Source organism: Desmodus rotundus, chromosome 2, assembly GCF_022682495.2.
Source record: "Desmodus rotundus isolate HL8 chromosome 2, HLdesRot8A.1, whole genome shotgun sequence".
Lineage (NCBI taxonomy): Eukaryota > Metazoa > Chordata > Mammalia > Chiroptera > Phyllostomidae > Desmodus > Desmodus rotundus.
Genome location: NC_071388.1, coordinates 5,179,315 through 5,189,862, shown reverse-complemented (window position 1 = coordinate 5,189,862; position 10,548 = coordinate 5,179,315). Strand labels below are relative to the sequence as shown.

Here is a 10,548-nt window from a genome sequence, read left to right as displayed (position 1 = left end):
CCACAGGGAGCAGACAGCTCACTCCCACCCAGCCCACTACTGCATCTCCACGCAGTACTTCCATGCAGATGATCGAGAGCGATTCACCAACCCACCACCCTGGGCTCTCTCTTCCCCAATTCAACGTTTTCTTCTGGGGTAAGCTCTCCCCTTTTGGCAGCTGTCCCCCAGGCGCAGCCCTCTCACATCCTGCCTGGGTGGTAACGTGCTGGCCACTGGCCCTGCCTGGCTTGGGACTGCCACCACCCAGGACCTGCCACTGTATTTCTCCCTTAGCTCTGAACCCCCCCCCCCCCCCACTTTTACTGCAGCTTCAGCGCCAGAACTCGGGGGCAATTACGGTGAGTTGTGAGTAAACATTGGGAACATTTTCAAGAAAAACTCCCAAAATCCCAAAGGTAGCAATTTTCAAAACTTAATTGGTAAGATAACCAAGTAAACTATGGTTGAACAGACAAAACACTTAATGTAGTAAGTACACGGCCTGTCTCTGTGCAGCAACCTGAAAAAACCTTGGGGACCTTTCTAGATTGGAGAGTGCACGGTGAACTGTGCCAACAACGGCACCACCTAGTAGGCACCACCTTCCACCGGGCACAGGGGAGCGCCCCCCTCCTTTGTCCCATTTCCTCCTCTGGCACCAAAAGCTTGGCCACCACCTCTGCAGCTTTTCACTGGCCCATGGGGCTCCCACCCTATCAGTCAGCTCCTCCAGAACCCAGGTGAGGCTGGACAAGGGCACCTGGTGACGATAAAAGGGAGTGAGTCCAAGGCCCCTGTGCCTCCTCAAGGTCTCAGGCAGCACACCTGAGTCCCACTGCAGGCAGCAGGGAAGCCACACGGTGCTAAGACTGACAGGCACACGCCAAACCCACCCCTCCGACTTCCTGATGGGCTTATCCTCAAGACGGGAAATCATGGAAAAACAACTGTGCTCAGGCAAAGACTCTATGTATCAAGACCTGTGGGGTTCTAGATACTCAGTATTCAGTGTTTCCATGTTTTCAATGAAGAAAACCTAAGGTAAGGAATTGGAAAAACTTGCAATGACAAGTACTGTGCTGAGTCAAAGTGAGTATCACCCACAACAGTGGCGATGCCAGAACTCCCTGGCGGTTTATCCCTTCTCACTGCGGGCAGCTGGAACCTGGGTGGGACCTTGAGGGGACACAATGCCGAAGACAGCACGCACGCGCGCACAGACCCTTCCTGACTTCCACACAAAAAAAACCACCTACGGCATTAAACACAGTGACACGTGAGCCTTCCTAGTCCGGGGTGCGAGCCCAGGGGACACCCTCGGCATTCTCAAGGGGCGCTGTGCATTAAGAGGGATGATACAGAATAAAAGGAGCGACTTTCTCAAGGTTTTTCTTCATGTATGTACTAAAAATTATTTGCCCTGTGTTTTCCCCTAGGAAACAATCTAGGGAAGGAGAACCATGGCTGAGAAAACGAGGGCTTCTGTTCTCCCCTTCCGGCGCCCAAGGTTCCTGCCAACCAGGCCCCCAGCCGTCCCAAGTAGGGTTCTACAAAATCTGAGTATGGTTGCACATAACCAGAATCAGTCCTCCCCAACCTTGACCTTCACATTTCACACTTCCTTCGTGCATGGCACGAAGACCACGTTCTGTATCTGAAATGAGCCACTACAAAAAATGGATACAAAAGTGAGTACTGAACTTGTATTCTGAAAGCTAACAGAGAAGGCAGGCCGAAAGCAAACAGGAATGCTAACCTACAAGACAGTTGGCATCTGCTATCCCGTTTGTGTGTGTTGTTGATACATTTCCTTATCGTAAGACTTGTGACAGAAAGTTTACCACCACGGGACCCGGAAAAGAGGGCACAGTGGCAAACACAACGGTCGTTTTGTGGGCCTTATAGAATTATTGCAGCCTTAGTGATATTTTTACATGTAGTTGTATTATTCATTAAATAAAAATAAGCCTCGGTTTTTGAAGTCCAGTATGGTATACAATGTGTAATTACCTAAGAAAAATGCTCACACTCTAAGAAAAACCTGAAGGAAGTTTCTTCTCACAACCAACACTTTTTAAGTATTTTTGCTTTCTGAAAGCCACCTTAATATATACTTATGCAAGTCAATTTATAAAAAGAGAAGACTTTTATGTTAGCAATTCATTCACCGTAGCAGAGTTCTGCACTTTGTACGCAGAGTCCCCGTCCCGCCCCTGGACGGGGACCTGGGGAGGGCATGGCGTTGCTGTGTCCCCTACTGCTTCCCAGCAGGGCAGAGCTCACACGCGCACGGCAACCGCCACGAACTGTGGGCGCTCGGCAGCAGAGACGCGGTGCGAACGTAGTAACCGTTCATGTACAAAATCAATTTTAACAATCAAAACGATCTGTTCCACCTCCAAGTTTTACTTCCCGAGGTTCTGGAGCCTGGGTCGATGTAGATCTGTACTTTCCTTCTTACATGTGCGACTGAACTGTTAGGCTCAGGATCCCTGCCAGACCACCACCGGGCCAGGAGATTGCATAGGAAGATTTTTACTATGTTTACATTGTTCTTAAGTTAACTTTAAAAAAGCATAGTAAAGAGTCTGAGGACAAATTATTCAACTGTTTATCATACATAAGACCGCATGACTATAATACAAAGGGGGTTCTTTTTCATTTAACGTTACAATATACACAGCAAGTCCGGACCAGATCTTACAATCTGCACACAGGTATTTAACCTTTTCCATGCTGTTTATGTTTACAATGCACAGGAGTCCTGTAACCAAACCGTGTAGTAAAGCACACAAAACTGGACTGTAACATAACACAGTATGCAGAAGCATTGGATTTTATGATTTCCTTTATGTAAATAGCGGTTTAAAAACTGCTTTTGATTTTTGGTGCTTTTTAAGATGTGGCAACCAGCACAGAAAAAAATGACCTGACCCATGTAAGTATCTTTACCTTATATTCCTAAACAGCAGTAACTACTGAATTCCTTTTGATATTGCTATACTCAAGATGATATCCTTTTATTCACTGTAAACCTTTATGAACTACCAAGTTCAAAAATCATCCACAGGCTTGACATTTAATTACAAAATAAATATGGATTTCCTGATTGATAACAAAAAAATTTTGTGGTATATAAAAACGAGTATTTCCCAGTTTCCATTCACATTCACATAGTTTTAAGCCTTTCTTTTGTTACTGTTTACATATAAAAACCTGCTTTTGTTCAGAAAAAAATTGACCTAGCCAGCCACATGGAACTGACCAATAGAAAGTAATGTGGTGTTCTGCTGAGTTGTTTTGAACAGGGTTATCGGCAGAGGTAGATTACTGCTTCTTTTCTAGGCTTCTTTTGATCCCGGACAGGTAAATTGCTCATCTTCATTCTCCCAATTCAATCGCTCAAAAGTATAACACCCTAAAATTGGTCAATTTAAAATGGGAACAACGCAAATTTAGCAACTGCCAGACTGTGTTACATTAAGGCAGCATAACCTCGAAACTAGGCACCTGTTCAACACCAGCCTGTTCGCTCCAGGTCACGCAGGAGACTTTCGCTTTACTCGTGCTCTCACTTTGGACCTGTTGGTGCAACCAAGGTCTTGCTTTCACGTTTACAAGTAGGTTAATCAGGAATACAAGAATCGACTGCTGGCTCCACAGCTTCTGGATCCAGTGCCCCTCTCCCTTCAGAAGCCTGAACACATTCAGAATGTAACAGATGTTGTAGTCTTGAATTAGATGTCAATCTATTATGTTCAGTACACAGATTGCTGTAAATGTATTGGCTATGGATTCAACAACAGTTCCAGTTTTGTTTAAGCAATAGTACAGCCATAATTTCAACTGACATTTAAAAATGGTCTAGTTACACCTTGTGTCAAAGTGCAGAACTGCTACATTATTGGTTACAGACATCTATGTGCTATAAAAACAGCTTTGGTACAATAAATTATCAAAAAAGAAAATAAATTTTTGTAAAATTCACAGCATAATTGTGAGGCAAAAAAGCAGTCACATAAAATTCTGCATTTTTTAAAAATGTTCAGGATGAACAGAAGACATCTTTGTGCAGAAGAAATGGTGGAGATACCACGTGCCGAGAAAAAGCAAAAGAAAAAGTAAAAAGCAGGAAGGGACACAGCTGTAGCTATTTCCATCAAAGCAAACCACTACCTCTGTGACCTTCAACCAATAAGGAAGTCAACTTTATGACACACACAAAGTGACCTTGCAATACCTTACAATTAGTGGGTCACAAAAGTCTATTTTAAAAGAAAGGCCTCTTGAATTACCCATTCTCTGTGTTTTCAGCATTAAGGACTGTCTGCAAAAGCATGTCCAGAAGTGATTGCATCGGAAATGGCAGGCTCCTCTAGTGTCGAGTCCAAATCCGTAAGGCCAAAGGCTATCCCCAAGACCGCCGCTCAGACCTCCCCAGGACCGGCCGCGACTGGCCCGTTGGTTGCTGCTCAGTGCGCCTCGTTGGGAGGCCAGTCGCGCTCCGTTCCTATCTTACTGTGGCCTCTCCGACAGGAGACCCACAGGGTCCCACGTAACTGCTGCTTTGCTCCTCAGTAGGTTCAGACAGGAGAGTTCTGATCCCCGCCACTTAGCACGCTTCCTGTGCCTTACAGACTCCAATACAGCCGCCCCTTCCACACAGCTGCAGGGACTTCTGTGTGAGCTGGAGGCCCTCTTCCTTACAGTACTGCGTCTCCGTGCCCGCGCGTATTTAGGACTTAAAAACCCAAATTTCCCACCCCCACCCCAAACAAAACAAAAACGAAAACAAAAAACAGGAAAAAAAAAAAGAAAAAAACAAAAAGGAAAAAACACCCTCATGGGGCCCTTTATGCAAATATGTGCAGTGCCTTTTTATTTTAAAATTAGTTGGCAAATGACCAAGACCAACATCTGAACATTAACTTTTGTGGAATAGAAAGACAAAACCCCACTAGGACGGGGATGTGGCAAGTTAAATGGGGGCGGCAGAAAGAGGACCTCTCTGAGCTATCCATGAAGATGGGTGTGGACATGGCTCTTTAAAAAACTTCATTGTCCCTTTGCAATCTTTTCAAGTTAAAAAAAAAAAACACGTCAGCTTTGCCCTCTTGTAGCGGTTCAGTGTGTTAATCTCCTTCTGATTCAAGCAGCTTTGCACTTTGTTTTTTGGAAAAAAAACACCACTTCTATAAAAACACACAAGAAACAAACTCAAGTTTCAATGTAGTCACGAGCTAGCTACAGGACTCTGTTGCACACAAACTCCTGTCATGGGGGACTCTTCTCTATCGGCCCCTTGCCTCATCGTCAGATGTCCTTCAGTCATGTAATGTGCAGGACCTGTGTTGGCAGAAAATTGGTATGTTGGATGTCCAGCTATGCCAGTCTCTTGGCGGGGATTGGAGTAGACGGTTAAATTAACGTCCATAGCTCCATTCTGTCCAAAGTCCAAGGTGTTAGCAGCCACTGGGCGATTCTGGTAGGCTTGATTGCCTTGATTACCAGTAGAGGAGGAAGATGTAGAGGAAGAAGTAGTTGAGGAAGACAGGGATGTCATGGAGTGGTGACTATGGCCAACCTCCATAGAATCCTGGGTAGAGGAGCTATTCGTTGGAGAATTGTAGACCCTTGGCCTGGTCCGGTTACCCAAGGCTTGTTGTCCATGGTGGTGGTGGTGATGGTGGTGGTGGTGGTGGTGATGGGAACTGTTTCCATGGTGATGATGCAATGCATTCGGTTGGGAGGCTACATGAAAGGTTGTTTCTTGAACAGGATGAGTTTCAACAGTGACTTGTGTAGGAGCTTCAGTGCCTGACCAACCAAGGGGAGCAGGAAATTGCTGACGCACCTGTAAGAACAGATTTAAAAGGATTTATACTGAGTTCTGTTTCAAAGTTTTAATCTTCACTCAAAAGCTACAACACTAGCATTTACATTAACTAGCGGGGGGAAGGTTTTCAAACTGATAATATGTTAGACAGTTCTATAATGCAGCTCCATAACGCAGATTTCCAAACATGTTCAAGAGTGAAAAATATGTTATTATTAAAAGCTATAATTTTTAGCAAGTTATAGGTTCATGTATTTCACAAGCCACTTTCTTTCCCTGGAAGCACTGTTTATGCCAGTGTTTGGTCAGTGAATTTTCTCTGAAATGGGATAGCTCAGTAAGTATTTGACAGGCCCAAAAGGAATTCTTCACTTTCCCCCTAAAGCCCCTATTCTCTCCACCCTTCTGCTTCAACATAAGCACTGCTCATCCATTCAGCTGGTCAACCATTCTTCCACCAAAACCTTCAGCAATACTGCTGATGCTACCGTTGAGCTGGACCCCCAACCTGGACAGTTCCCCGTCCCCACCCCGACGTTCTCTCCCAGGCCACCACCTTCTCTGGCCTACACTGATACAGCAGCCTCCTCATCAACTCCCACCTTTATCTTTGCCTTTTCCCAATCTATTCTCCTAAAAAATCGAAAGAATAACCTTCTCTAAAACAAAAATCCAAATTAGGCAAGGAAAAGAAATAAAAGGCATTCAACTTGGAAAGAAAAATGCAAAACTGTCACTGTTTACAAGTTATATACACAAAAAATCCTAAAGACATCAAAAACTGTTACATGAATTCAGTAGAAGTACAAGATATAAAAATCAATACACAAAAATGTGCATTTCTATAAGCTAATAATAAGCTATCAGAGACATAAAGAAAACAATCGTGCCCTCACTGGTGTGGCTCAGGGGGTTGGGTGTCATCCCGTAAGCCAAAGGATCACAGGTGTGATTCCCCGTTGGGACACAGGCCTGGGTTGTGGGCCAGGCCCCCAGTTGGAGGTGTGTGAGAGGAAACCATTCAGTGTTTCTCTTGCACATCAGTGTTTTTCTCTCCTGTTCTTCCTCCCTTCCCCTCTCTCTAAAAAATAAATAAAATCCTAAAAAAATAGAAAACAATCCCACTTGTAACTGCATCAAAAAGAGTAAAACACCTAGAAATTTTAACCAATGAGGTTAAAGCCTTTTATCCTTTTATACTGAAAACTATAAGACACTAATGAAAGAAAGTGAAGACAAATAAATAGAATGATATTCATGGAAATGGATTGAAAAGATCAACATTGTTAAAATATCAATACTACCTAAGGTAATCCATAGACTCACTGAAATATCAAAATTCCAACAGCATTTTTCAAAGAAATAGAACAAAATAATCCTAAAATTTGTATGGAACCACAAATCACCCTCAACATCCAAAGAAAAACTGAGAAAAGAAGAACAAGGCTAGAAGCATCACACTCCTTGACTTCAAATTATATTACAAAACAACAGTAATTACAACAGTATGATAAAGGCAAAAAAACCAGACTCACAGATCAACTGTACAGAAGAGAGAGCCCAGATATAAACCCATGCATATACAATCCATTAATTTATGACAAAGGAGCCTGGAATATGCAATGGGGAAAGGACAGTGTCTTCAATAAATGGTGCTGGGAGCACTGGACAGCCACACGCACAAAAACAAACAAAAAAACCAAAAACAAACAAACTAAAAAGAACTTCGACCACTATCTGACACCATACAGAAAGATTAAGTCAAAATGGATTGCAGACTTAAACATAAGACCCCAAACCCTAACACTCCTAGAAGAAAACGCAGGCAGAAGCTCCTCAGAAGCTCCTTGACAGAGGTCTTGGTAATGACTTTTTGAATCTGACACCAAAACGCAAAAGGAACAAAAGCAAACATAAACAAGTGGGACTACATCAGATTGCAAAGCTTCTGTGCAGCAAAGGAAACCATCAACAAAACCAACAGGTACATCACATATCAAATGAGTATTTATGCACACAGCAAATAAATGAGTCATATATCAAGTAAGGGGTTAATATCCAACATATATTTTTAAAAACCTCATACAACTCAACAGCAAACAAACAAAATATCCATAATAATACAATGAAAAAAAATGGGCAGATCTGATTCACATTTTTCCAAAGGCATACAAATGGTCAACAGGTACATGAAAAGATGCTCAACAACATTAATCACATTAATCATCAGGGAAATGCAAATCAAAACCACAAAGAGATATCACCTCACACCAGTCAGAATGGCTACTATTAAACAGACAAACAAACAAACAAACCAACAACACAAGAGTTAACAAGGGCCAGGAGGAAAGAGAATCCTCACGCACGGTTGGAGAAGGCAAACTGGTGCAGCCACTACGAAAAACAGTATGGCTCTGCAAGAAACTAGTAAGTAGTCAACCCAGGTGCACTGAAAACCAAAATTCAAAAACCACCACTGAAAAAACAATGCAGTAGAAAAACAGGCAGAAAGTCCTCAGAAAACACTAATAGCCTGTGGAGCTGTGCAAATTCATCCCTAAAAAGAAAGCAGCACAGTAAAACTGTACTCCATCCAATACCACTTTTCATCTCAGGCCGACCCGAAGATAAGCACACTGACCGCCTCTCCACACCGGCAGCGGAGAATGAAAACTGGAGGAGAGGCTACCCACACAGGAGCCAGAGGCCGAGCCAAGTGCAAAGTCCCGGTGAAGGCAGGAGGACAGGGCGGGGCACCCGAGGGGACTGGCCTTCAGGGGGATTCTGCCTCGAGTGAAAAGGGGCAGGAGAGAAGTGGACAAGCTCACACAGAGGCCGAGAGAGTCACTCCTATTGGAAGACTCTTCCTTACACAGCAAGGAGTGAGCAAGGAGAGAGAGGGGGAGTCGGAGGTTTCTGAGAAAAGCGTGCAAGAGAAGGAGTGGGGGAGAGACACGATGACCTGAGAAGCACAGGTGACCACCCAGGAGGCGTGGGTGAATGTTATTTCACAGGGGCAGCAGCCTAGCTGATGTGTGTGGTCTTCCCCCACGGCCTTCAGGAGCCTGAGTCACGAGAATGGGGAATGAAAGTCAGCAGCCTCAGTTTTACTTCCCTCAGATGGCCTTTCACTATAAAGGACCTAAAAACAGTGCTCTGCGGGACTTAATGAGATCCTCTTCTTTTACAGGTTTAAAAAACTAAAAGGGAAAAAACCCTGCAACCCCCCCCCCCAAAAAAAACATTGTGGAGTTAAAAACCAAACCACAAACTGACTCAGAACCTAGGACTATAGGTGCTGAAAGATCACTGGGGGGTGGGCGGTGCAGTCGTTAAGAGGCAGACCCAGGGAAAGTTATTAACCCATGACATCTCGGCTCCCAAAGTAAAGTGAAAATCTGAACAGTGTGAAGCCCAAGATGTTGTTGCAGTCCGTGAGATAAACGTGGGGGTGGGGCGGTGGACAACACACACGGGCAGCGATGGTTGGTCTGCACCCAACACATGTTAACTATCTCTAAACGAGGGGAGAAATCACAAGGCTGTGCTTCTTTGGTTGTAAGTTGTAATTCCTTACAAAGGAGGATGCCATGGACCTTTAGAGTCCACGACAATCATTCTCAAGACACTCAGCCCCCAATACCGCTCACCACGAGCCCGGAGAGGGACGGGAGCTGGGCGGTGAAAGCACTCACCTGCGGACTGTGTGTCTCGCAGTCCATGGCCTGGACGGCAGCTGAGAAGTGCCCGCCACTGTGCCGATGCTGGTGCGTCGGATCCGACCGGGCTCTCCCACTGTTGCTCGTTCCCGACGATCCTCCTGAAGTATCACAACACCAAAAAGCTTGTGAGTGTAAAGTCAGTTTTGTGCAAGTTTAATACCCTAAAACCGTTAAGGTTAAAACTGAAAGTGTGACAGCAAAAAACCAATCTGTAGTAACAGAAAGTCACCTGATTCCCTGATTAAGTCTTTTCACATGAACCAGTGATCACTTTGGTTTTGTTAGCGGAAAACTCAAGTATGTGGACAAAGTATTTCCATTTAAAAAAACAATTAAAAAATTGGTTAGTAAAGAGTTTTGGTTCCAGCTACCAAGCAGAATTTATTACATGTGTAACTTCACATTGAAGCTTTGGGGAAGGTGGAATTTTTATTAACTACAAAGACCAGATTCAGGTAAAATAATCCCTCCCCTCCCCATTAACAAATTTTTAAAATCACTTTATAATAACCCCCACTTTGTAAAGCAAACAGCCAACACTGGAAGCCTCGTTTGCGAGCTGAGGACGGACCTGAGCTGGACGAAGTGCTGGAGGTGGTGCCCGAGGACTGGGACTGCTCCATCGCGGGGCTCGTGGACACGCTGTTACTTGTGTTTGTACCTTCATCAGCTGTTTTCTTGAAAAAACTGTGCTGCAGGGCATAGTAAGGTTGAATTCGAGTTTTGGGGTCATAGTCAAGCATCCTTAAAATGAGGTCTTTGAACTTCAAGTAGTCTGCTACGGTATGACCCGATTCCCCTGCACGACGCCCACCAGGTCCTCCTGTCTCCACTCCAAGAATATTATGAAGTTTACGGGTTCCTGGTGGTTTATACTCCTAAAGAGAAGAGAGAGAAAAAGGCTTTCTCTAAATTTGATGGGATATGTAAAAGTCTACGCAACTTCAGATATACCAAAATATATTGCATGTTGAGGCCTTTATAAAAAAGAACACTTTACAGTTAGAT

The 10,548-nt window shown here is 44.2% G+C and overlaps 1 protein-coding gene across 13 annotated transcripts in view; it reads right to left on the bottom strand.

Moving 5' to 3' along the window:
- Positions 1-2,501: 2,501 nt before the first annotated feature.
- The window catches only part of DYRK1A (dual specificity tyrosine phosphorylation regulated kinase 1A), a 135,400-nt gene continuing 127,353 nt past the window's right edge, over positions 2,502-10,548 (bottom strand). For all 13 annotated transcript variants that reach the window (XM_045195748.2, XM_024561605.3, XM_053917115.1 and 10 more), the window contains 3 exons: positions 10,112-10,418; positions 9,514-9,638; positions 2,502-5,836 (listed from right to left, as the gene is read on the bottom strand). In XM_045195748.2, coding sequence (XP_045051683.1) covers positions 5,216-5,836; positions 9,514-9,638; positions 10,112-10,418 — 1,053 coding nt within the window. In that variant the 3' untranslated portion in view covers positions 2,502-5,215. The remainder of the gene's footprint in view (positions 5,837-9,513; positions 9,639-10,111; positions 10,419-10,548) is intronic.